Here is a 27,980-nt window from a genome sequence, read left to right on the forward strand (position 1 = left end):
TAAAGCCTTTCATACTCAACATCTCAACGTTTTTCAAAAGAAAAGCAATTTTGTGACTTTCAAATGTATTTTTAGTACCTGAAACCACTTTAATATTTTGGATAATTCAAGTGGAAAAATCTGCTAAGAAAAATCAATAACATGCATAAGACTGAAGAATGGATACTGTCGGCTTAAGGGAGCAAGTGTTTCTCTTCCACTTCATGAGCCTCCAACTACTGATGGATATTGTGAATTAGGACAAGTACGATTTTTAGACAGACATTAACAATATGTAATAACTGCAGTGAAACTCTACATTGAATAAGAAACCTTTCCACAATTGTTAGAGTTAATTTTTCTCCTCGTACATTATCTCACTTCATTGTCCTAATGGCTACATGAGAGGGGTTTTATTAGCTCTTTTTCTAGATGAGGAGGAGTAGAGGAGAAGGGACTTGTCCAGATCTGTCTCATTTACTTGCAGAAACCAGTGTTCCAAGACCAGTTATCTATCTATCTATCTATCTATCTATCTATCTATCTATCTATCTATCTATTAATTTATTTTGTACCGAGGGTTGAACCTAGGGGAACTTAACCACTGAGCCACATTCCCAGCCCTTTTTTATATATACATTTTACTTAGAGGCAGGGTCGCACTGAATTGATCGGAGCCTCACTAAGTTGCTGAGGCTGACTTTGAAGTCGAGATCCTCCTGCCTCAGCCTTTCCAGCTACTGGGATTGCAAGTATGCCCCACCTTGCCTGGCCCAAAGCCAGTAATTTAAATAACAGCTCATACTTGCTATGGAGGACAACTTTTAAAAAGCTACATAAAAGCTTTAGCATTGTTTTATTAACCACACTGGTCATCTTTAGCTTACCTGGTTTCATCAATGTATACAGATTCAAGCACTGTGGCTGCATATTCCAGATTCTTCTTAAGGTCAACGACTGAAGCCTCCCCTCTCTCTAGCTGCTTGACCAAAGACCGTAACCTAGAGAAAAAAGATACGGGTTTCATTTGAATAGAGGCAACAAAGAATTGGACGATTATGATGACATAATTTGCAGTCACTGAATGTCTTATTAATTTCAATATATCTGAAAGGAAAAGGCTTATGGGTTCAAAGTAGCAAGTTATCAAATAAGTGCATATTTCTTTGCCATCATGAAACAAGAATAAACATTTTTCTCATCAACCAGGACGTGATCACTCCCAACACTTTCTACCCAAGTTTTATCTTTTTGAGTTGCTAAATTAGCCATGATTTTGCTTTTTTATAGATTTTTATGTTTTTGGTTCTAACAGGATATGGTAAAATATGATCAGCAGCAATATCACCAAACCTCTCTTGAAATTCTGCTCTGTCGAAGGCTCTGTATTCAGTTCTGGCCATAGAGAACAGCAGCCTTTGGTCCATATATGTTGAGACATGTGAGAAGTCAGATACCACTATTATAGCCATAAAGGATGGAAGAAATAGATGAAGACAAGTGATTTCATTGAGAAAGAATCCCTTGATTATCAGTAAAATACTCTAGGTTGTTTTTTTTTTAAGATGATGGATGATGAACCAAGGAATTCCAGGTATTATTACTGCCAAGAGAAATATAATATTTTCCAATAGAAATATAGTATTATTGTAGTATCTGAAAAACAGCAACTGAGACACTGCAAATCCCACAGGGATCTGGAGACTGGATGACTCTTCAGGTTGTTTGTCAAAGAAAAGAGTAGAGATTTTTGAAGACAGATTAGAGTTTGGATCCTATTTCTATTTCTCAATGTATTAGCTATGCAATGCTGGGTGAGTTATTTAATTTCTCTGAGTGTTACCCACCAAATGGAAAACCAAACATCAAATTTCTCAGGTTCATAAAAAGATTAAATGAAATTGATATAAAATTTGTGATTTATGTCTGTTTTTTTTTAAAGGAAGTTGTTGAAATTATTGTTGTTGGTATTTGATGATCTTGATCATCAGAGGTAACCAAATGAGAAAATTCTGGCTGAATACTTAAGATTACTGTCAGGTCAACATTTCCCTTTGGTTTATGCAATCTGTCCTCACCTTCCTGACTTAAAAATAACCTCCGACCAGCATTTATAGAAGAGAACAGGTGGATTTCTTGGAGAGATATAAACTACTTCCCTTCTGATCTTCATGAATGACCAACAATAAGGGATAAGAAGAATCTTGGATCAATCTTAAAAAGTAGGTAAAAAGAAGACTATACAAAGGACATCTCTAGGAATTTAAGTGGTGCAAAATAGAGATGAAATTGGATGGAGTTAGTTAGTTCTCATCTAACTTTGAATCTCCAACATGTGACAAAGAAATATGCGAAGGAAATGAGCAGAGGACTGCGTAGACTTGGAGGTGACGGTCAGTCCAGCACATCCCCTTGCCAGTTCTCGGAATTACTCTGGATGTCAGAGGGAGGACAGGACAGAGACTTGGTCTGGAAGGCCTTGCCAGTCACTCAAACACAGTGGACAGCCAGTCTACCAAAGAATGGGGAGATTGCAGCCTGGAGCCCTAACTGCTGTTCCAAATAAGGGTTGGAGGCTCTTTGGCAGCACACTCCTGGCTAAGTCTGTCTCTGGTTCTGATTCTCACCTCACGGGGCCCACCTACCCCTAAGCTATCTGGAGTAAAATGAGAGCAGATTTAAACTTTAAAAAAATTTCTTCCTTCAATTGGAGCGTAAAGATTCTACCGGGAAGCTCTGATAGGACCCGTTTCAACTCTTAAAACCTAAGAGGAAAGAACAAAACAGAAGAAAATAATGAGGGAAAATATGACTAATAAAAGAACCAGAAGATGCTATCTGCCTATAATAAAGCTTCCACAGGAAATAAACAGAAAGCAGCTTTAATCAAAACAAGTTTTCCTAGGCGGCACTAAAACCTGAGTAAGCAGGGGACATAAGAAAATCAGAAAAGAATAAATGAAAACATCCCACCTAGGCTGTTCTAATTTTTCATGCCAAAGAATAAAGAACTGAAAAAACTTTGAGAAAATAAAATGAATTGCTTCGAAAGTAACAGAAATTCAAGCTGCTCATATACAGCTACATGTCTAACACCAGAAAGAAATTTAACAATACCAGTTTTGTAGAATAGTATGGTATAAATGAAGACATTTATATCTGTAATGAGTAGCATTGTCATGGATAGGCAAAACCAACAAAGATATTCTCAGGTATCAAAAAGTTTACAATGTTATCATTCATATGCTTTCCAGAAAACAAATGCAAAACCAAGCTGTAAGGCTTGGTACACTCCTGGGTCTCCGGTGAAGTGGATAGTGGATTCCCAGCCTCCATTAAACTAAGCCAAACTTGACAAAGTAGACGAGTAGTTTCAAAAGAGTCCCTAAAGAAGTGGCTGATAAAATATAATGCTAATGCTGGGTGTGATGGCACACACCTGTAATCCCAGCATCTTGGGAGGCTGAGGCAGAAAGATTTCAGGTTAAAGCTAACTTTAACAATTCAGTGAGGCTATAAGTAAACTAGTGAAACCTTGTGTCAAAATAAAAAATAAAAAAGGGCTCAGGATGTTGCTCAGTGGTTAAGTGTCCTTGGATTCAACCCTTGGCATAATGATGATCATGATGATGATGATGATGATAATAATAAGAAGAAGAATAATAATATAAGAACAACTAAGTGTAGAAATGAGCTGACACTTCTTATAATACACCTCTATTGCCACTATAAACATCCTATGCCATTTTCACGAACCAGAGACTAGTAGTCAAAAAGTAAAAAAAATTGAAATAAGAACACCACAGGGACTATGGATTTGTATCCACTGTTTTTAACAATTCTCATTCCTGGGAAAGCATAGTATTGAGAGAATCAATATGGTGTTATCTTGCTACTAGGAAGCCAGACCTCTAGACCAGAGACAGGGAGGCGCTCCCAGAGAAAGCACAGCTTGGATTCCCACCCAGAGATTCAGATCAGCCCCACTGGAAAGGCCAGGGCTCTGTGCCACAATTAACAGGAAATCGGCACAGCAGGGGCTTCTCCATGACGCCACCAGTAGTGCCAGCCAGACACTGGGCAGTCACACTTGTGTATTCAATGTGAAGCTCTAATCAAGGGAAGGCTGCAGGAAACAAAACTCCTAGCAAAATGGCTTCAACAACCCCAGAAAAAAAAATGACACAGAAATAAAGTACTTTTTGATGCATAAGGGGTACCAAAGATTTGGACCTTTCTAGCTTCTGAGATGAGTGGAAGACTCCACCAACCTCCTAGCAGAGAGGGGAAGGAACCTGGGACAACCCACCCTCTGTATATGAAAAGTCATCAGTTGACAGTCACCTCGCCTGATTCAAGGATGACTAAACATAAAAAAAAAAAAAATCTATAAGAAGATTCAGCAATAAAGACAGAGGGGAACACAGCAGCACTTGAAAGGCAGAGAAAGGACTTGCTTCTTGAAAACAAGAAAATTCACCCATGGAAACAGCAGTCAATTTTAAGAAGCATCTGCTGTGGGCTCAATAAAATTCCAGAAAGCATAGATCTGTGGAACCTGGAATTGATGTAATAAAAAGTGAACATATTGAGAGAGAAAAGGAAATTAAAAAGAAATGAAACATGACAATAGTAAAACAATACAATTTTTTTAAAAGAAAAGAAAAAGCAGCAGCAACTTGCTAAATACCCAACTCCTGTTTGACCCAAAACCCATGTAAGATTCAAGCTGCAGCTGTCAGCCATCTGCTTTAAGTAGATGCCACTCAAACTCTTGGAGTTCCAGATGACCCTTCCCTCCGATATTGCTGAGCTTTAGCCTAGTGCTCAGTGGCTTCTACCACATTGGCCCCCAGCCCACCCTCCCCTCTAGCTCTTTACTCTTCCCATTAAGAACACTTCCCTGCCCTGCCTTCCCCCACCTACCACCTACTATTTGGTGAAACTGCTATTTCTTGGGCATAAGAGTTTCTAAGAGTTTTTATACTACTGAACAATTATTATCCACTATTCTCAAAAATTCTCAAAATTCCTGGGAATAAACAACCTTCCCTGTTTTTCATCAAAATGTAGGTTTTCTCTAGACCTGAATCCATCTTTTTTAAAAATTTGTTCCTGTTAGATATACTTGACAGTAGAGTGTATTTTGAGATATTATACATACATGGGGTATCACTTATTCTAATTAGAATCCCATTCTTCAGGCTGCACGTGATATGGAGTTTTGCTGGCCGTATATTCACATATGAACATAGGAAAGTTATGTCCAATTCATTCTACTGCCTTTCCTATTCCCATATTCCCTCCCTTCCCTTCATTCCTCTTGTTCTAATACAATGAACTTCTATCCTCTACCCTTGATTGTGTGTTAGCATCCACATATCAGAGAGAACATTCAGCCTTTGGTTTGGGAGGATTGACTTATTTCACTTAGCTTGATAGTCTCCAGTTCCATACACTAGAAAAACTAGGGATAGTAGGAACAAATCTCAACATTTTAAAAGCTATCGATGCTAAATCCAAGGCCAACATCATTCTAAATGGAGAAAAATTAAAAGTATTCCCTCTTAAAACTGGAACAAGATAGGGAAGGCCTTTTTCACCACTTCTATTCAACATAGTTCTTGAAACTCTTTCTTTTGTAATTAGATGAAAGAAAGAAATCAAAGGGAAATAAATAGGAAAAGAAGAGCCCAAACTTTCCCTATTTGCCCACAAAATGAATCTATATTTAGAAGACCCCAAAAAATACCACCAGAAAACTTCTGTAACTCATAAACGAGTTCATCAAGTAGCAGGATATAAGATTAATACAAATAAATTACTTGTGTTTCTATACACCAATGATGAATCAGCTGAAAGAGAAATCAGGAAAACTAACCCATGCACAATAGCCTCAAAAAAGCACCTTGGAAATCAATCTAACAAAAGAGGTGAAAAACCTGTACAATGAAAATTATAGAACACTAAAGAAAGAAATTGAAGAAACCCTTAGAAGATGAAAAGATCTCCCATGTTCTAGGATAGGCAGAATTGATATTGTCAAAATGGCCATACTGGATCCATCTTAAGAAGAGTTTTTGATAAAGTAACCAGGATGTTTTACCCTCATATAGTAAAACACTTTTATTAAATTCTGGGAAGAGTAGCTTCCCTAATTTTCCTAATAAAGTGCAAAAAAATATTTCTCCAGGCAAGTTCGTCCCATCTAAAAGGCCACATGCTGGGTCCCCTGGTAAGTGACAGCCTGCATTTTGAGAAAGATGGATATCTAACTTATTAATCCTACATGAAAGGATTTTTTGGTCTGGGCACCTAATAGGAGTTTATTTCATGGGCATTCAAAATAAAATTCACAAAGAAGGAAGGGAGGGAGAGAGGAAGGGAGCAAAGAAGGAAATTAAAGTAATAAAAATAAAGTTTCTCTTCTGAGTGAATGTTCATAGTTTCCAGCACCCCATCCATTTCTGTCACGGGCTGCCAGATAATATTTCCAGTGTAAAAGTACAACACCATTTTAGGAAGAGCTTATGCATCCAAGCTTTGGCAAGATGCCTCTGTGGGGCAGTGTAGAATGTCATCCTGGATGAGCTGCTGGGTCTTGATGCACATCTTCCATTTCTTCCCATAACCCCTTTGCTTCCTTTGCTTCCTTCCCTGCTGCAAGGCATAGTGGACAGCTGCATCACTCCAGCTCTCTGTGCCCTCAAGTCCACAGCAAGTCCTGAATGTGGAGTCCCTGGACCACTGCTGTTTGGGGAAGAAGAAATGCACTGGAGGAGGGAAACTAGGTGAGAGGCCTGAATGTCTTAGTTTAGAATTCAAAAGGCAGTTGAAGGGGAAGAGAGAAAGTCCTCATTATTCCACACAGTTCCTGGGACTAATGGGGTGGACCTCATCAGAAGGCAACTTAAGGGATCAACTTGATAAATTAAAAAAAAAAAATACCCTAAGTTGGGCACCATGGCCCATGTCTGTAATCCCAGCGGATGTAGGAGGATCATGAGTTCAAATCCAGCCTCAGCAATGGCAAGGCACTAAGCAATTCTCTAAATAAAATTCAAAATAGGTAGCTCAGTGGTTGAGTGCCCCAAGTTTCATCCTCAGTGCCAAAAACAAACAAACAAACAAACAAAAGACACCCTATATTGAACTGGGCTTTGTTCCCTGTCCAGGTGGAGGCCCTAAGAACCTTTCAGTGTTACATTGTGGGAGTGGGTACTTTTGATGAGCTTCAGCCACTGCTAGAATGAAATCATCCAAAAAACACAAGCAAAAATCAATAGGGATGGGCTGGGGATGTGGCTCAAGTGGTAGCGCTCTCGCCTGGCATGCGTGCGGCCCGGGTTCGATTCTCAGCACCACATACAAACAAAGATGTTGTGTCCGCCGAAAACTAACTAAATAAATACTCTCTCTTAAAAAAAAAAATCAATAGGGATATAAAGCTACAGAAATGCATTTTCTTACATCTGTCCATTCTGCCCAAGGTTATGCTTTCTGCAGATAGATTAAGCAGTTCCTAAAATACCATGTAGCCCACAATGGCTGTTGTCTCAGACAGGCTTTGTTTAGTTTGAAAGAATGTGAAAGGGAACGGGATCCTTCACAGCACTTCTCTTACATGATCCGATGAATCATGAGCCGAAAACACTCATTTGAATAATTTTAAAAAAGCTCCTTTTTAGTTCATCACATCCGTGTGTCTGTAAGGCACAGGTGTCTCTGTGTACTTTTCACACCCGCCTCCTCTGCCACTCCTGTCCCCTGCCACTTACCTAAATGCCATAGGAAATAACTTAAAATGACTCCTCCAAGTGGTATGCCCTACAGCAACTTTCAGGTTTATGATGCTTTAAGACCATCTGATCATAGCACCCAGGGTGATTTTAGGTTTATTTCTATAATTAATGACAAGATGGTTAAGATGGCAACACTTGAACTATTCATTCAACATCTGAGTGTTCTGTGCACGGCATCATGAGAAGCTCCAGTAACACAAAGGGGAAAATGTGCTCCTCCCCTGGATGAGGAGGACTTAGTTTATGAATACGCACTATAGAGACCGTGAGATTGCAGAGGTATCAAGGGGCAAATAAAGCGAAAAGAGAGGAATCTCCAACCGGAAAGAGTCTCCCGAAGGAAGATGATATCAGAACTGTCTTGAAGGTCAGTCACACAAGATGGGATGGAGACATGGTGGACTGAAAGAGCAACCTGAAAACTGATCTGTTCAGAGAATTCCAGAACTCAAGAGCATGACATCAAGATATGAAACCTCAGAAGAAGTCAGAAGCCAGACCACGGTGGTCTTAGCATGCCAAGCTACAGAAATTTACTTTTCTCCTAGAGATAACAGGGCACCCAAGGAGAACTTTTTTTTTAAAAGGGAAGAGAGTAGCATGATAAGAACTGCACCTTAGAAAGGTAGATCTAACCATACAATAGAGGAGCATGCTCATGGGTAAGTGGGAAACTATACCATCAGCCCTATGTATCCCAGGTTCTGCATCTATGGATACAACCAACCCCAGATGAAAATGCTGAAAATAACTGTCTGTACTGAACATGTACAGAGCGATTTTTTTCTTGGTATTACTCACTAAACAATACAACAATGAATTAGGCATTTTAAGTAATCTTGAGGTGATTTAAAATATGAGGAGGGATATGTGGAGTTCTGAGCAAATATAACTGAGATATATACCATCATACACAAAGAACTTCAGTATCTGCAGATTTTGGTATCCTTGGTGGGATCCTGGAGCCAATCTCCCACAGATAACAAGGGATGCATATTTGCATCATAATGGAGTTTACTGAATACCCTGAACAGTATGGTATGAATGTTCTCTTTCATGGGACAACACTTCCATAGGGTGTGCATGAATTGGGTGATAGTATAGATGATGGCTTTCAAAGAATGTTTGGGAAAGAACTTTTGGGGAGTGTGTGTTTTGCTGATTTAGTAGCCACTGAATTAAAAGTAAACAACAACAACAACAAAAATAATGACTGGCAAGTCAGGCACAGTGGTGCCCACCTGTAATCCCAGCAAACTGGTAGAGACAAGAGGAGCTCAAGTTCAAGTTCAGACTCAGCAACTTAGCAAGACCCTGTCTCAAAATTATAAAATTAAAGAGAGAGAGAGAGAGAGAGAGAGAGAGAGAGAGAGAGAGAGAACTCAGTAGTAAAGCACCCTGGGTTCAATCCTCAGTACCAAATAATAATAATAATAATAATAACAACAACAATGATGACGACTGGCAAAAATAGCCTAGATATGTACTTTTTTGCCTTTGCTAATGCCATAAATGTTTCTAGTGCTCCTATTTATACCTACTTGATGTAGATAAAAAATTTGGTGCTTATATTTTTAATCATTTTTATATTTTTACATAGGTCTCTATGTAATTTGCTAACTATTAAAAATAGTAAAGCTATAGAAGATTTTAAATAATATTAACAAAAGTGACCTAACAGACGTGTAATGAGCACCACACAACAGCACACCACTTTTTTCAAGTGCACATATAATAGTTATCAAAACCGACCACAGGCTGCGGCCTAGAGAAAGTCTCAACAGATTTCAATGAATTCCACAACAGTAGAACTAAGCTTGAGATCAGAAACAAAATAAAATCACTGGCAATATTCCGAAAGTTTGGAAATTCGGAAATATATATTTTTATATAACACGTAGGACAAAGATATTAAATGAGAAAATAATTTTAACTGTATGAAAATGAACCTATGATGCATCAAGACTAGTGGCATGCAAGTAAAGCCATGGTTAGAAGCAAATACATAATCTTTTTTATTTGTAGTTATCCATGACAGTAGAATGTATTCTGGCAGAATATACAGACCTAAAGTATAACTTATTCTATTAGGTTCCCACTCTTGTGGTTGTATGTGATGTGGAGTTACCCTGGTTGTGAATTAAAACACAAGGCTAGGAAAGTTCTGTCGGATCATTCTATTCGCTTTCCTTTTCCCCACCCGGTTCCCTTCCCTTCATTACCCTCTGTCTAGTCCAAGCTAAGAAATGTATAATTTTAAATGAACATATTAGAGAAGAAACAAGTCTCAAAATAAGTCATCTCATTATCCATCTGAAGGAGTAATAAAAAGAACAAGTTCAAAAAAGTAAAAACAAAATATAAACACAAGAAAACTTAAGTGGAAAACAAACCCAACAGAGAAATAATTGACAAAGCAAAAGCTGGGTCTTTGAAAAAGCTTAATGAAACTAATAGGACAAGCAAGAGTGAGCACGAAAAAAAGGTACAAATAACCAATATCAAAAATAAAGAAAAAATCACTCAAGATCCTACAGACATTTATAAACAACATCATGAATACCTTTCTGCAAACACACTTAAAATTTAGATAAAATAGAAAATTTCCATAAAAAATTTATGAGAAGTGACATAAGAAAAACTATAAAATAAAAATAATTCTATATCTATTAAAGAATCTAATTTATAATTTAATTTTCCCACAAAAGTACATATCACTTTACCAATGAATTAATCTAAGCATTCAAAGAAGAAATTACATAAAATATTTCAGAGGATAGTGAAAGAGAAAACACTTTCCAACTCATTTTATGAAGCACTATACTCAATCTCCAAACCAAACAAGCACATTATTAAAAAAAAAAGTTTATAGGCCAATCTCTCTCATGAACATAGATGCAAAAATCCTAAATAAAATTTGCACAAGTTAAGGCTGATGTGATAAATAAAAAGAGTTAAAAAATACTGAGCAAAGTGCAAGGTTGTTTTAAAATGTATAATCAGTGAATAATTGTAATTCATTATTTTAATAGACATAGTAAAATAAAAATATATGATCATTGTAATAATTTGAGAAAATCAAGATACATATCATGGGAAAGGAATAAAAGTGAATTTCCTAAATTTGATACTGAGCTTTTAACCAAAAAAAGCTAAAGCAAACATCATACATTATGCTAAAATATGGAAGACACAAAAATTAGAAAGAAAAGGTAAAACTGTCATTATAGATGAATGTATATCTAGATAGGGCATCTAAAAGAATTTGAAAATAGACTATTATAATTAAGAGGTGAACTTAGCAGGGTCAATGTATAAACAGCAATAAACAATTAGAAAATGGTACTGTCCATAAAGGCATTGAAATTTAAAAAAAAATCTAGGAATAAATCTTACAAAAGACTTAAAAGTCTTATATGTAGAAAACTGAGGGATGTTACTTACAGAATTTCAAATTTGCTAAAGAAATGGAAAGATAAGCCATGTTCAGAGAATTCTAAATTATAGAAATGTAATTTATCTATAGATTTATTGTAATTCCCCATACATTTCTCATAGATCATAGATAATGACAGACTGATTGTAAAATTTATTTGGAAATGCTAAAAATCAAATATAGTGGTATGGTGAAGAGGAGGAGGAGGAGGAGGAGGAGGAGATGATGATGATTTATATTCCTAAATACCAGAACTTCTAATTCAATTCTGGACCTGTGTCCCTCTACCACATAGCTAGTCAAGCTTTCTTCCTTGCCACATTCAATTGGAATAAGAGGACAATAATAATATAAGTAGACAAGTAAACATGGAAGGAGGAGTGGGGTGAGGAAGGGAAAGAGGAGAAGGAGAGGAAAGAGGGGGGAGAAGAAGGAGAAGGGGGGAGGAAGAAGAAGAGGAAGAGGAGGAAGAGGAGGAGGAGGAGGAGGAGGAGAAAGTCATCAAATATAAATTGCTTTTGAGTTAAATTACTCCAAAGGGATTAGCAGGTACCCATTCTTTGGTGGTAAGGGTACCACTGTCTACTCTTGGTGGCTAGAGATTTTCTGTTTCTTCCATTCCTTTTGTTTTCAGGAAGTTATGCCAAAAAGCAGCTGTGAACACTTAGTCTTCTGGTTTCTGCTCCACAGGGTAAATCTCCTTTCAGAATACATGTTTGTGAACATGCAAATGAGCGACAAGTGAGCAATCATGTGTCCACATGCATGACAGGTCACTGGATGTGAATACTAGCTGGAAAGTACTGTTGGGCCAGAGAAAAGTCTCATATTTTTATGGTGTTAAAGGAGGTATTCTCATCTAGGGTTAAAATTTGAATCCATTTTGAGTTTTTAATATCGATCTCTTGCCTTAGAAACCCTTGCAGAAGAATAATGCAGTAATTTAGAAAGGAAATACCTCCCAGTCATTCGTGGCCTCATAAAGGACTATTTCTTAAATCCAATTTATCTATAAACTATTTTTACTGCCATTGAACTCAAATTTTGTTTAAAAGAAATTACTTTTGTTGTTTTTTTTTTTTTTAATGCAAGGTACATAATTATGCTAGGAAAATCTTTCCTTGAGGGAAACCACCTCTCCAAAGTTTGACTGGAGTTGGGTAGAGCTTACTGGGAAAGGATGTTAATATAAGAACCCACTTTACTGGCCAGTGCTCTTCAAGAGAAAGAAAGAAAAAGAACATAAAAGAAAGCCCAGAGCATCATTCAGAATCCACACAGGTCATGTTGGGGACCAGGGAAGTGGAAGGAGATAAAATCTTCTATGCTGTCAAGAGGTAAGTTCCAGAAGCTATTTTTCATTTGCAGCTATTCATGTGGAAAGAATCACCATCACTTTTCTCAGCTGATAAACATGCCACTTCAACAACATCTGTCTTGGTAAACCAAAGAAACAAGAAGAACTAAAAACATCTTTGAATGGTGATAATGAGAAAAGGAAGATGAGAAGAAATGATAAGAAAAGTTTGCAGGAAGACTCAGGAGGGTTGCAACCCATGAATAGACATAACTGTACTTGTCTTATCTAGTCAACCGAGTCCTTCATTTTCCTGCCCTGAACTCTTTTTTTTTTTTTATCCAACCTGCATTTTATCTCATTATGATTATGCAAAGAAGCTAAAGCTCCTTCACCCAGCCGGATCATAGGAATTCTATAATACAAGAAATACAACATATAGTAGGGATCCTGTTTGCTGGAACACAGGGTTATTTATCTGGATTCAGCAGCAGTTCAAATTTCTCTTGAAAGTAGGAGGATTAGGACAAAGCAATGAAATTCCAAACTCACCTCCTGAGGTAGATGCCAAAAGGAACTGATGTCACTGTGAAGAAACACTTGGCAACAGTCATGTTTTCCAGAATCCCCAACTGCTCCTTGCTTGTCAAATGCAGCTCACAATGTACATAGAAAAGTCTGTGATCAAGGATGTGCAGAACTGCTTTATTAAACCAGCTGAAACTGGCAAAGTGGCAAGTAATAGGAAGTGCTCCATAAACATCAGTTCAACAAATGCAGTACTGAGTAGATTTATTTATCAGCATTTGCTTTTTTAAAAAAAGAAAGCACAATCTAAATAATTTAAGTATGAAACTATCTTTAGAAAAGAAAAACAAGGGGCTGGGGTTGTGGCTCAGTGGTAGAGCACTTGCCTTGCATACATGTTTGATCCTCAGGACCACATAAAAATAAATAAATAAAATAAAGATATTGTGTCCATCTACAACTAAAAATATATTTTTAAAGAAAAAAAAGAAAAAGAATGTGTTAAGATAAACTGAAAATTATTTTTCTTACTTCCATTTTAATGTTTTCTTTTATAGCCACAGCAATAAATAAAATTAATTCATGTCATGGATAAAAAAAACTTCAAATAATGCCTAACAAGATGCCGAATCAGCATAGTTCCCATCCTCAGGTTTAATTCCAGAAAGAATTATAGAAAGAAAACCCTAAAATACAAACAAAACTGTGAGCAACCTCCAAGGAGACTTGAGACTGTTGCTTTGAATGAGTGTATGGGGACTGTGTGGTGCAGGAAGGCAGCCCAGCCAGGCCTAGAGGAAATGACAGGAAAGAAACTATTACTGTCTCCTTGTCCCTCTCCTTCCACTGCCCCAAATGCACAGAGGCTGCCCCACACCTGTGCTGACTCAGAACTCTATGGTTCAAGAGATGCTAAGAGTTTGATCAGGGATGTTGGTCCCCCTATGTTTGCCATGGTTTTCCAAGACTGTCACAGAACACAAAAGAAAGTGGGAAAGCATGTATGGGAGAATTTTTATGAACCAGGCAGGAATGAGAACTCAAGTCCTCTAGGCATTTCTCATTGTCCAGAATCATCACAGGGCCACACCTTTCCAAGGGAGAAGTTGGGTAATGCAGTGTAGCTGTAGGCTCAGAGGAGGAGAGAATGGGTTTGAGAGGGAGCCAGCCAATCTCTGCTACACCTAGAAAATGTCAAACTCTCATAAAAACTTATTTTTTTCTTTTTAAACTTTTACTTTCTATGCCATCTTGAGAGGATCAAGAGGAATATCATATATTAAAGCAGACTGTTGACTCAACAATCCTATGAAACTAAAAGATACGACCTTTTGTTATGGTTTAGATATTAGATGTCCCTCAAAAGCTCATGTATGAGACAATGAAAGAGGGTTTGGAGGTAAAATGACTAGGTCATGAGAGCCTTGACCCAAACACTGCATTAATCCCCTGACAGGAATTAACTGGGTGATAAGTATAGGCAGGTAGTGTGCTGATAAAGGAGGCATTCCTTTGGGGTATATATTTTGTCCTGTGAGTGAAGTAGTTTCTCTCTTCTCTCTTCTTTAACTATCTCTCTCTCTCTCTTTAAAAGAAAGAAAGGAAGAAAGGAAGAAAGAAAAAGAAAGAAAGACAGAAAGAAAGAAAGAAAGAAAGATGGAAGGAAGGAAGGAAGGAAGGAAGGAAGGAAGGAAGGAAGGAAGGAAGGAGTGGGACATAGTCATCCAGCTCAATGGAATATATGGAAAACAGCCTGACACATGACGTTGTGCTTTCCCCAGCTGATTTATAAGTGCCTCGCTGTTCGTGTGGTCTATTTAATGTCTCTCAGATCCTTCTGCTTAACAGCAGCAGCAGTAGGAAGGGAGGGATCAATGCTCACCATGAGCTCTTAACTGTGTCTGATGACTTTGGAAAGGATCCAACAAGGACCATATCCTGTAATGTTGGAACCTTGGTGGAAACCAGACTCAATGCTTGAGAAAACCTTTAGAAAGATCACTGGAAGTTCTCAAGATCAGCTCATAAAACTGAGATGCAAGCAAATAAGCTTACGATAACCAAAAAGGACCCAGTGACTTCACGCAAGGGCCACCCATTCCACCTTTACTGGCAGCAGTCCCTTGGAAACTCTGCCATAGGAGGCACCCATTGCACTCTCCTTCTCCCTCTTCAGTTCATTCTTAGCAGATTCTTTCATTTTTGAGGTTAATTTCACTATGGCAGGCTGCACATGAAGGATTTGGAAAGGAGAAAAATCCACACATAACCTTCAGCCTCTGATAACCACCATTCTACTCTCTGCCTCTGTGAGCTCAACTATTGTGGATCCCACATATCAGAAAGATCATGGTACATATCTTTCTGTGCCTGGTATATTTCACTTAACATGTGTCTTCTGGGGAGTGGATAGGAAAGGGGGAGTCAAAGAACATAAAGCTCCAATTAGATAATTCTCGGTGAGCTATTACACAGCATGACAATTATAGTTAATTATAATGTATTATATCTTTCAAAATCACTGAGTTGATGTTTAAAGATCCCATCAGAAGGAAATGATATGTTATGGGAAGGAAATATTAATTAGCCTGATTTGATCATTCCACAATGTATACATGCATTGGAACATCTCAATATATGCAGTTATTCTTTGTTAATTAAGAATAAAATTAAATAAAAAAAGAATTGATCTTATAAAATAAAAGAAAAGAAATAAATTCAGAGCTGGGTATGAGGCTGCTAGAGTTAGGGTAAGTAAGAAGCAGTGTTGAAAGAGTCTTCATGGTGCTTATGTTGTGTTCATTTCCAATGAGTAGGAAGATACTTTTCATATATTAACGTTTCAAGTGTTTTAAAGGTAATTATCATTCAATTTCCTCCCCCAAATAAATCATTTCGTAATAGCTTTGGAGTAGGGAGTGGGTAGGAATCTGGACCTGTAGTGCTTTATCATTCATGGAATGTCTAGTGTATTCTAATAGTTGATTGTGTCGAAAATCTAAAGTTTTTCCTTTTGTTTTCTTTCTGTTACATACTGATACAAAAAGAAGAAAGAATTGGGGAAACTTTTAAATTCTTGCATCACAATCTTATTCACCAGCACAAACTTCTCTGACCCTGGAGATGAAGGATGGGACTCATTTTGCTTTCTGTGCTATTAAAATAGTGTAATCTTAATCTCTCTTTCTCTGTGGTTAGAAACACAAGCTTGATAGAACTCAGGTACCTTATCAAGTAACTGCTAATATAGGACCCAACCTCCATAACTATTCGGGAATGAGATTCATCCCCCGTTAGCTGTTTGCTGTCAGAATTTACATGAAGAGTTGATTTACAGAGGAATTAGCCGCAAATAGTAGCAAATACTGATAAATCAATATGGATAAAGCACTCTGCATACCCCAAGTAAACATTCCTTGTTCACAATGATAATTTTTGCAGTTTAGAAGTATCATCAAGTGCTTTGGAGTCTGTCCCTCATGAGCACCATGAGCCTCCACTGTACTAGGACTTCCTCATTTAGCATTTTTAAAACCTCCTAAATCTGGGCATGTACTCTGTGTGATTTTTTTTAAATGACATTTGAGCCTATGGAGTGTTGTAATATACTTGATTATTATGTGCAAAAAGAAGAATTTTTTGAGAAGAGCTTTATTGAGATTTAGCCTCTGGCTTGGGGACTGGAAAGAGGAAGAAACAATTCTGTTAAATGATTTTCTAAGAGAGGAAGAGGCAAGAGGAATTTGGGGACTCTTCAGCACTTGCAGTCATTTCTCTGGAAGTATACATGAGGTTTGTAAAATCTCGAGGAAAGATTGTGATGTTCACAACTACGCTATTGAGTGTTTCTAGAGAGAGTTTTCCTTTCTCCCTACCAGGCTATGAACATAAACACTGCAGGGTCAACGATGCTTCCCAACTTGGAGTCATAACAGACAGGCACTTGCCAGATCCACAGCCTACCAGAGACCAAGGTGTGACAACTGATTACAGGTCTCGCCACGGAACCTGAGAGATGGCTGAGCTTGGTCCAGCCGTGGCGAGTCGTGAGAACAAAATGAGAACCTTTACTGGAGTAGAGACTGGTCTTTAAAATTTATATACATATGATTCCACAAACAGCCCATGCCACCTCTACGTGTGACTTTTGGCTCTGAGCTGTTTGCAACTGCTGGCTGTGGACTAAGTGTGGATCCCTTCCACCTCTTTTATTTTTAAGTCCTAAACACAAATATTTCTAGGAAAAAAAAAAAGATGTCACTGGAATCAGAAGTACAAAGCTAAAACCTGTGGCCTGGGGGACCTGGCCCTTGATTCTCACACCTAAACCTCTCCTGCCCAGTGCAGGGATCTCCAGCAATTGAATACACTGATGTGCCACAAAGAGTATTTGGCCATTTTTACTTCTCACATCCATTGCCAATGGCCATGTCCATTATGACAAGCCTCCAGGAAGTAGGGGACAGAGGAATCTTGGGAAAGAGGAGTCTAGGAAATAGGTTAGTGTCCTATGTCAAAGTCCTGAGGCAGGAGATTGTCAGATGGGCCCAGAGGAGAGCAGAGAGCTGAGAAATTTAGCCCCACTTCCATTTTTGTACTCACCAAAGAGATGCCCTCCAAGGCCAGTGCCAGCACACCCTCAACCTACACAGGAAGTAACTTCAGACAGAAGCAGCTGTGTGTTAGTCAGAGGAAGGCCACAGCGCAGATCTGTGAACAACCCTTGACTACCGGGCAGGGAGCAAGAAGGAGCTGGAGGTCCCCTGTGCCCTGCAGAGGGATGTGGGAAGCAGCTGGTAGTGCTGACTGGCAGGATTGTGAGAGGCACTGAATGGCTGAGAGCCAGAAGGATGTCATCCCAAGCCAGAGAGCAAAGAGGAGTCACAGCCAGAACTCAGCAGGAGCCATGGTGTCAGGAGCAGCTGAACAAGGCCAAGCTGGAGGTATCGCGGACAGTCACAGACCTGGGTTAGAGGTATCACTGACTTCCAGTGACCAAGTGGACAAAAGACATCACTATGGAGACAAGAGGTACCAGGGGACAATCCATGGACCCAGGTTGTCTTGGAGGGGAACAGGGAGAGTAATTAGGAAATCTGAATGTCTGAGACTTTTTTAAAAAGTGGGTTACTTAAAAACACTGTTTAAATGATTAGATTGGGTCAGGCTTCATGAACTGGATTATAAGTCAGTCTCTCTCTCTCTCTCTCTCTCTCTCTCCCCCCCCCCCCTCCCTCTCCCTCTCCCTCTCTCTCCAGATCACACATCTTTGCCCCCTGGGTGTGCTGTAAGTAAGTAGCTCCCCTGCTAAATGCAAAGCATTGAGTAGTTCCTCACATTGAGGCAGGGACCCTGGGAAGCAGAGATGGATACAACTCCACACCTGCTCTCGGGGCACAAACACCTGGGATGGAAAGCAAGCAAGTACAAAACCAATGATAATCTTCCACAGCGAATCCTGTGCCTGTGACCAAGTAGAATGAAATATCATTAAAGCCCAGGGAAGAGGGAAAGTACTCCAGGTTGTGGCAGGACAAGTTTCCACAGGTGTTGGCATGAGAATGGGATTCAGTTGTTCACATTAACCAAATCTTCATGGGTGCCAATAATAAGTCTGCTTTTGTGCGAGGTCCATGCACCTTGAGGGTATACAGTCCAATGGGGGAGGCAGCACAGAAAAATTCTAGGCAACACCATCCAGTCTTAAAATAGACTGCAGTGGCCATGATGGAAGAATTTACTAAGTTTGGGCCTGTCAATCACAATTCCTAAAGAACATCAAGAAAGCCAAAGTTGAAAGCAATTAGCACCAAAATTTATTGTGTCCCACAGAGTATGAACAGTGCGCCTGCCAGACAAGAGCTCGGCAACCGGGTCAGAGAGATTGTATAACAAGAAACATAAGCCTAGAAGGAGGGAAGGGGATGCCAGGAAGTTGTTAAGAAAGGAGTGCTGTGATACTTCAGAGGACAGGCAGCACCCTTCTAGTGGGCTGGGAGGGTGCTGCCCACTAGAGAGATTTTCTGTTACTGCTTCACAGAGAGGAGAGTGTCAGAGGAGGTAAGGCAAAGTGAGCAAGCCTTAAAAAGTTACTACCCACACTACACACACTCTCTCTCTCTCTCTCTCTCTCTCTCTCTCTCTCTCTCCAACAGGTAGTGTCTGAGGAAGGGAAGGGACTCAAAAAGGACATATGGGTAAAAACAGCAGCACTTGGTGTGATTTCTGAGTTTCTCTGTCCTACCTGAATCTCAAGAGTAGAGGGCAAATGGAGATAAGGGATTCTCTGTTGTAGTTTCTAACAGTCTATCACTGGGGCAAAGCAATGGGATCATTTCAAAGGAAGAAAGAAAGGATATCAAAGATCCATCAGGGCCTCCTTCTAAAGGACTGCCTGGGCGCCCATGGCCAGACTAGAAATGTCCAGATGCTGGAGAGAGAGTGTTCTTGGCACCTCTGTTGTCCGTGCCCAGGTCTCTGTAGGAGAGAGAAAGTAAGGATGCCGTCTCTTGGGCTCTGGGGAGCATGGTAGGATGGGGGTGGGTTATGGGACCTGCACAGAGAAGGGACAGGACAGGGAAGGTCTGGGAAGGTGCATCACCAAACACCTTCAGTTCATTTCCAGAAAGGAGGATTCCTTATTCTCAGGGCTTCTCTCCATGTCTGTATGCCCTTACTCGCTCCTTTGATCTACTTAGTAAAGAATTTGTTTTCACCACTGTTGTTTATCAAGAGCAGCTACCTGGACCTGGTGACTCTGCTCTCCAGAATGATTTTTTAGCCCTTTAATCTCTTTCATGGTCTACTGGCCTCCATGGCAGCTGGTCAACAGGCACTAAGAGTGACGGAAGAAAATGAAGGTGGCATCTTGAAGTATAATTTCCTGGGGGGATTATTTTCATAATATAGAAACTCAGACCTGACTTCAGATCCCAATTTGAAGTGGCATAAAAAATGCTGATGACCCTGACCTTGTAGGGTGGGGGTAACACTTTCAGCCAAGTAATCTGAATAATGAAACTACCTTGTGAGGGTTCCATTATTTAATCAGTGCTTTTAAAATTATATTCCTTAGAACACCCAACCCAGGTTAATGGGAATAGTTTTCTGTGTGCATGTTTTGGAAACTCAGGCTAAGCAAAGTTAAGCAGTTCGTTCAGTCTTAGCCTTCTCAGAGCTTCAACACTGATGCACACTAAGATCCAGCAAGATGAGGCAGTCATGGAGAGCATTTCCCTGCTAGATTAGACAAAACCCTATGTTCTCCTTTCTGAAGCCTCAGGATTAAAGGGTTCTACTGCATGGAATTTGAGGGCTGCCTCCTGGCACCGCCACAGGGCTCTACTTCCCTGGATAAGCAGGTGCCCTCATTAAAGTCAAGGATTAGGCAAACTTGAGATGAAAGGACAATTGTAAGTCTGAAAGGACTGTTTTCTCTCCTTTTTAATGCATGGAAAGTATTCTATTACAAGTTAGCATGAAAGGTAAAGAGCAAAAAGAATGTAAGACTCTACATTGAAGGAAGCAAAAGAGTAAACCTGGACACACAAATCTCCCTGAAACCAGCTTTTCTATTTTACGAACATTTCATTCACTTCAATCTTCTCTCCTTTCCAACATTCTGTCATTACTGCATTATTAAACCTAGGATTCTCGAAGCTAAATGAGAGAAGTAGTCTCAGATGATTGGATGTATTTCACTTTTACCTCTGCAATGATGAAAGACCAGTTTTGAACTCTTCTCCATTTGTTTTCGAATACCACCTTTCTGAACTATTTTTCCTTTTTTCTCTGCTGGCCAATTAACATAATTTAAAAGGACAAATGGGCACACCATTATGATTCACAACTCTCAACTCTACTATTACATATTTGGAATATATTCCCTGAATTCAGCATAGATCCACAACGAAATATCGATTGGTCCACATTCTCATGCTTTCAGTTAGAATCTCTGATCAAGACTACAAACAACCTAATATATATTAATATTTTACTTCTTTCCTTTTTAATAGCTAGAAAACTAATAAATGCTGTTTATGTACCTTAGAACACTGTCAACTACAATGTTGGCATATAATTGTTTTCATGTCTACCTCTCCCAATAGTCACAAAACCTGAAAGATTTCTGAAAGAAAATAGAAATAAATTTGCATAGGTATATATATTTGTGGGGATCAGGTATTTGAGATAAGATGATCTTTTTAAAAAAAAAATTTCTTTTTTGGTACTAGAGATTGAACCCAGGGGCACTTAACTACTGAGCCACATATACAGCCCTTTTTTTTTAATAAATATATTTTATTTAGAGATAGGATCTTGCTGAGTTGCTTAGGGTCTCATTAAGTTGCTGAGGTTGGCTCTGAACTCACAATCCTCCTGCCTCAGCCTCCCCTGTACCAACACACCCAAACAAGATGATCATCTTTAACTAGACATGTTTTCTCCATCCCAAGCAGATTTTAACTGACGGAAATTATTTATGTTTCTAATATAAAGCAGTAAAGAAGCATTCTTCTTTCTTCCCTGTCTCTCTCAAACATCACTGTTCCTCTTCAGAGGTGCCCTAGCAGAGCACTGCTGCTTCTAGTCCTTACCAAGTACATGGATCATCCCACTTAGAGCAGTCAGTCCTGACTGTGGATAACACAGAGCCGCAAAAGTATCAACTGGTGGTGCAAACCCCAGGAGACCCCAAAGGCCCAGTTGTTAACAGAAGTGTTAAAAAGAAAAAGAAAATCAAAGATTGTATGACATGTGTGATACTAATGTTGAAACCATGAAGGGGAAAAAAGAGACAGAGTGAAAGAAAGAGGGTGTGGGGACAGGGAAGGATGAGGTGATGAAAAATAAAATACATACGCCCTCAGAATGAGCATGTGTGTGTTTCCTCGGTAAGTGCAAGAAAGCCGGTCAATCTATTACCTTTACTCCACTAGATTAAATTAATTCAAAGGTGTCCATCATCACTCTCTCTTCCTAAGGCAGTGGTTCTCAAGTGGGGCAATTTTGTCTTCCATGGGGGATTAGCAAAGTCTGGAGACAGTGCAGCTGTAATGACAGGAGGGTGCTACTGACATCCATTGGTTGAAGTCAGCGAAGCTGTTCAACGTCCTGCAGTGCACATGGCGGTCCCCACACACGCCATGGTTATCTGGCTCAGAATTCCAGTTATACCAAGGAACCTTACTCCAAGGAAAAGTCAAAGTTTACCTGCCTGTTCTCATAGAAGAAAAGCAATGCCATTGACTGCTGCATCAATGTTTTTTTAAAGCCACAATAAGTTAAAAAACAGAAGCGGAAGAATTTCTAGCACATCACAGATCACTCTGCACTCACATAATCATTTTATAGGTATACAAATTGATTACACTATATAATACACAAATATCAGCTGCACTGATCACATACACAGTATATTCTCTTATCAACTATTTATTCTTCCTTATTTAGAGTATGCCCTTGTTAAAGTCACTTTTCTAGAAAATAAGACAAAGAACTAGTTAAAAGTCATTAGCTTTCTCTTCCTGGTTCTTTGTTATAATATACAATACTTTACTGGAAGCTGTAAAAGTACTGTCAAAAGATTAGTTTATAGATAGTTTTTGTGTTTACATGTAAATTTTAGCTATTAGCATAAAAGATGAACTATCAATTAATAGAATTATAAATAAAGCATGTACGTGTTTCCTAGAATGTACTAGGTGTCCCAACATTCTATATAATATTTACGTGAAGGAAAATAAAGTATGGTGATATTTTATATACATCATAGTTTTATATACCATATATATCAATATTAATATATTACAGATGTATCATAACAAAAAATAGTGTTGTCTTTGGAGCACTATCAATACCCTGAGTATCCTAGAAATTTGTGTTTGACTCATTTTCAGCTTCAAATACATAAAAATTAAATGTTCTCAGTTGTTCCATTATTTAATACATTCTTAAGATTCATATTACCAAGGATGGTTCACTATTTTAAAATTGATTAGTATAATATAATAAAGAAACCCTTTTTGATATATGATGAAAAGCAATTTAATAGTTCACTATTATCCCAAATTTAAAAATTCATAAAGGAAGACTGTGAGAACAGTGCAGAGATCACATGGCCCCAACCCTGGAAAATGGAGAGCTGCCTCAAATCCCCCACCTCTGATGACATCTCTCTGCTTAGCCAGTTTCAGTCCAGCCTGGCTAGCTTTTGGCAAGGGGATAGAACTGGATCAGGAGCTGCTGCCACCACCTTATCAAGAACAAGTTCCAGGGCTAGTCTATCATCCAATGCCTGGCCAGGCTAGGCTGGCAACTCAGCAGACTGAAGAGGAACAAATCAGGATGAGTCACAGAGGCCTTATACAACATCCACCTGAAGGACATTATGACCCTGGAAGAAATGGATTTAAAAAAAAAAAAAAAAAAGATCCAGGCGTGTATGATATGTATGATGGACTTGGTTTATGAGGACTCAATTTGATTTCTGTTGTGCATGCATATCTGTCACCTGGACTGTGTAGGTGATGGGAAGATGAGACCCTTCAGATACCCTCCTGCATGAAGCCAGTAACCACGTCACTGTCCTGAGACTTAACTAAGTCAGGATCTCTTGTCTGACTTCAAGTGAACCATCATTTTGGTGGTTTTGATCTTTTGTCACTAAGTCCAAATAGCCAGGGATGAGGAATCAAGATCATGTACAAACAGTTTCTAAAACTCCTGGACGGTTGCAGAGGTTTGAGGAAAGTATGTGATATTTTGGAAACTTAGAAGGGGAAAGTAGGATGGTATTTTTATACTTTGACCCAGTGTTTTGATTGTTAAATATAATTGATTTAGATCTTGTTATTCCTCCAGTAAATAGCAATTGTGTGAAGTGTTAACAGCATCTGTATAGGTTTAAATTGAATGTATTGAAGATTAGGAAAAAGATAGTGGTTATTTTTCCTAAATGAAATAATTCCCTTCTCTCCACCCAAATTATTTTCTGAAGTTACTGGCATTTGAGTCAAGCTTTTATTAAAAGCTACATTTTATAACACTGGCACAGAAAAAAAGTAGTTTTAAATTTGTTTGCACAGTTTTTTCTTTCCACTGGAAATGGAATTCATCGCCTTAGGTCTTTTAAAATAGTGTATTATTATCATTGGAGCTGGCTTTATGCTTGAAAACCAGTGTGTTTATAACCTGTTATAAGTGCTATATTCTGTTTGCAGTCAGAAAATGTGGAATTCAAAATGATCTCCTAGCTTGTAAGCAAACTAAGATGCACTATCCCTTTTCTATTAAAAATGAGTTAATGTGTCAATAAACCAACTCTAGCAAAGTAGATTGAATATTACCCTTTCCAGTGTGTTCTAATTCTTTTGGTTGTTAATATGATGATAATTGAAAGGCAAAATAACTTTTTCTTTGAAGACATTTCATCTCCTTTATAATTGAGTACTTCACTGACACTATTTCCTCTCTTGGAAACAATTAGGTTCCAACCTCTCAAGAATATTACATCTGACCAGACTGAGAAGAAGTATAAACACAGGCCCCAAACAAGGATTTTTAAAAAGTCAAACCTAGCTTTTCCTTCCACTAAGAAAGGAACTGGGAATAAAATAATCTAAATCTCCACCTTCTAAAGGTAGAAAACCTGGAATTCTATGCAAATATAGAAATCAAACTATCAGAAATGAAATTCTTTTGTCATATACCCAAAAGCAAGATGGTTTTGAGAACTACAGCTCTGACCATCTGGCCTCTTCTGTTAGGAATAATCCCACTCCAGCATTTTCAAATAAAGATATTTTTATTTCTATTTAATTTTCCAAAGAGGAATCCAGTCTTCTAAAAGGGATATGATAGATCAGAAGAAATCAGCTCACTCACAAGAAATATTCCTGGATAGTGATTTTTTTTGTTGTTGCTGAGAATATTCAGTGTATTATGTCAAAGTAGCATAACTCAAAGCAGTGTGAGAAAAGAGAATTTGAAGGTGGCAGCTACATTCACTGACAGGTTTATGTAGGACACACATATCTACAGACCCCACATTTTTATGCCAAGGGGCCAAGATCTCTGATCATCAAAATAATTTACTTCATATATTACAGTGTACAGAATGGAGGGGAAGACACTTCTTAGAAGGTGAGCAACAGAAAGGCTTTTGCAAAAAGATCCATGCTACTCTGAAGTGTAAGAACCAGAGCACAGAGCCTCGCTGGCCTTCATCAGCTTGACCTTTCCTGTTTGCTGGCAATGGCCTCACACTTTCTACTGGCTTCTTCTCCTCCTTTTCCTCCTCCTCCTCTTGGAGACAGATGTCAGGCATTTCTGCATGCATTCCTGCATTACATAGAATTAGTCTTCACAGACTGATCCCTTGGTATCCTCTGTGTTACAGGGGAAGTAGGAAGAGGCCAACTTGAACTGTTTCCCACAGGGCCACTGGCAATTCCTCCAAGACACGGACAATTCCAGTTAATATCCCCATTGACTACATCAACCTGTATTCCTCATAGGATCTTTGGGGTTGTCAGCCACCAACAATGCACTCCTGGGAGTGTCATGGTTTTATGTGATCACAAATATGATGTCATTATGCCCTTCCTGCTGGCAGTAGGCCATCATGAATTTTAAATATTAAGATTTCTGATTTATTCTTCATTTATGCATTTACGGTGTGTCAAAATGCATTCTACTGTCATGTATGGCTAATTAGATTAAAAAAAGAAAGAAAAAAAGATTTCTGATTTATTGAGTTTAATTATGCCACTATGCTTATGTAAAAATGAAGGTGGCACTGTGGTGAGGCTTAACCGGAAGTGATTTCTCAGTTTCAACAATTTTCATTCTCTTTCTTATGAGCTTTTTCCCTGTTTTCTTGAACCATATCAAAAAGATACTGCATCTCTCATTAGCATAGTGCTGAGGTTATTGAGGTCGTAGTTACACATCTCAGTCTCTGCTTCTTGGAAAGGTATCTGTTAGGTCCTGCCAGGTGACTGGCAACAATCAGTAGGGAGAATAAAGGTACACATGCTTTATGTTTTGTATACAAATGCAGAACTTCTATAACTACACAACTTTATAGTTGTGATAACAAAAGCAATTTCTCTTTTAATTTTTCTTGGTGTTCATGCAAGAATATTCTAAACGTCTAAGCTTCTGAAGTGCCAGAAGTACAGATGGTCTAGTAAAGATGTCGTAGTAATGTTTTATCCATTTACCATGTATTTATTTTTCCTTATGTATACAAAGGTGACTTATTTGTTCAACTCAGTGATATGACAGCTAAAAGCCATTCATTAGCAAAAGGAGAAGAACTCAAATGTTTCTTATTTTATATTGAGTTGAATGGTTGACATGAATAATTTTCTACATACAAACCACAATTTTTTGAAGATTCTTCATAATTGCCTTATAAAATAATTTAGTACATCATAAATACTTAATTTGACATCCAGATATAGTGTCCAAAAGTTGGTTAATTTCCTTATGAGCACCATAATGGAAACATTAAAAAATGAATTTGAGAACAATTAAAAAAATCAAGTTATCAGGTTCTGTTATATTGTTAGTGTATCTTGCTTAAGTTTCTAGTTCATTAATTTATATCCACTCAATTATATAAAGCAAAATTGGAAGAAAAAAATAAAAATTTAAAAAATCATAGTGAACTAGTAATTTAATAACTTTTTAAAAATGACAAGTAATACATGTTTCAAAACAAAAGGATTTTTAAAAAATATTTATTTTAGTTGTAGGTGTACACAATGACCTTTATGTTATTTTTATGTGGTGCCGAGGACTGAACCTAGAGCCTCACATATGCTAGGCAAGCACTTTACCACTGAGCCACAATCCCAGCCCCAATAATAGGATCTGATTTAATAAACAACCACTAAAAGATTCCATTAAAGACTGGTTCATAGCAAAGACATCCTCTAGAAGAGATAGGATGTAGGGGGAAATGGTTAGAAAGTGTAGTTAATGAAATAAGAATGGAGATATAAGACAGAGGTTATATAAAAATTTTATTACTTTTAGTTTGTGGAAAGTTCCAGTAACATTAATAATATTAAGAAAAATAATACATTCACTATAGCAACCAGAATTATATCTAGAAACAAACATAAGCATAAATACTCTGATTCCTGTGAAGAAAACTATGCAGTTCTACTCAGGGGTCTAAAATGGATAAAATAACTTGAAGCTCAGATTCCTGAATGGGAAAGATTATTGTTTTAAAAATGTCACATTTTCCTCAAATTATACATTATGAACTTGTGGTAGAATTCGAGAGTTTATTAAAGAATGATTAAACTTTCAAAAGTAGGAAATTTCAAACAAAAAAAGAATTAAAAAGAAAAACAATTTCTTTTCTTGCCTCACTAGACATAAAATATACAATTTGAAATAAAAACAGTGTAACACTATTGTCAATACAGAAAAAAGCAGTTTGATGCAATGAATAAAATTTACATTAAAAAATACTAAGTCATATAGTAGGACTTGCATATGATAAATTTATGTCATAGCAGTGAAAGTGTAATTAAACAAATAATGTATAATGAACTCATTAAGCAGTTGTAAAAAGAATATGACCTCTGCATTTATCACACCTTTACATCAGAATATTTCCCAAGTGGATCAATGATATAAATGTAAAAACAAATGGACCCGTGTCAATACTCAAAACAGATGTATAGTACATATTTGTATAATTTGGGAGTAACTTAAGGCTTCCCTAAGAAAAGCATCAAAGGAATAGATTAAAACTTACTAATGCAAGAGATTTAAAATTGTCTAATGAAATTAGAAAAAAATTCTACTTTTAATGTGTTATAATAAAAGATGAATTCTAAAAGATTTTTAAGTCAATAAAACACTTATGATGGAAAAAAATGCAAAAATATTAATAAAACCAATTCACAAAGAA

At 37.9% G+C, this 27,980-nt stretch overlaps 1 protein-coding gene and 1 pseudogene across 8 annotated transcripts in view; one reads left to right on the forward strand and one right to left on the reverse strand.

Moving 5' to 3' along the window:
• The window catches only part of Pde1c (phosphodiesterase 1C), a 601,507-nt gene that overhangs the window by 117,593 nt on the left and 455,934 nt on the right, over positions 1 to 27,980 (reverse strand). For all 8 annotated transcript variants that reach the window (XM_058573161.1, XM_046426003.2, XM_046426004.2 and 5 more), the window contains one exon: positions 867 to 980. In XM_058573161.1, coding sequence (XP_058429144.1) covers positions 867 to 980 — 114 coding nt within the window. The remainder of the gene's footprint in view (positions 1 to 866; positions 981 to 27,980) is intronic.
• LOC124080190 (RING finger protein 11-like) lies at positions 22,978 to 23,766 on the forward strand (annotated as a pseudogene).

The sequence above is a fragment of the Marmota monax genome, unplaced genomic scaffold, assembly GCF_021218885.2.
Source record: "Marmota monax isolate L192 unplaced genomic scaffold, Marmota_monax_Labrador192_F-V1.1 WCK01_AAM20220418_F8-fsc00133, whole genome shotgun sequence".
Classification (NCBI taxonomy): domain Eukaryota; kingdom Metazoa; phylum Chordata; class Mammalia; order Rodentia; family Sciuridae; genus Marmota; species Marmota monax.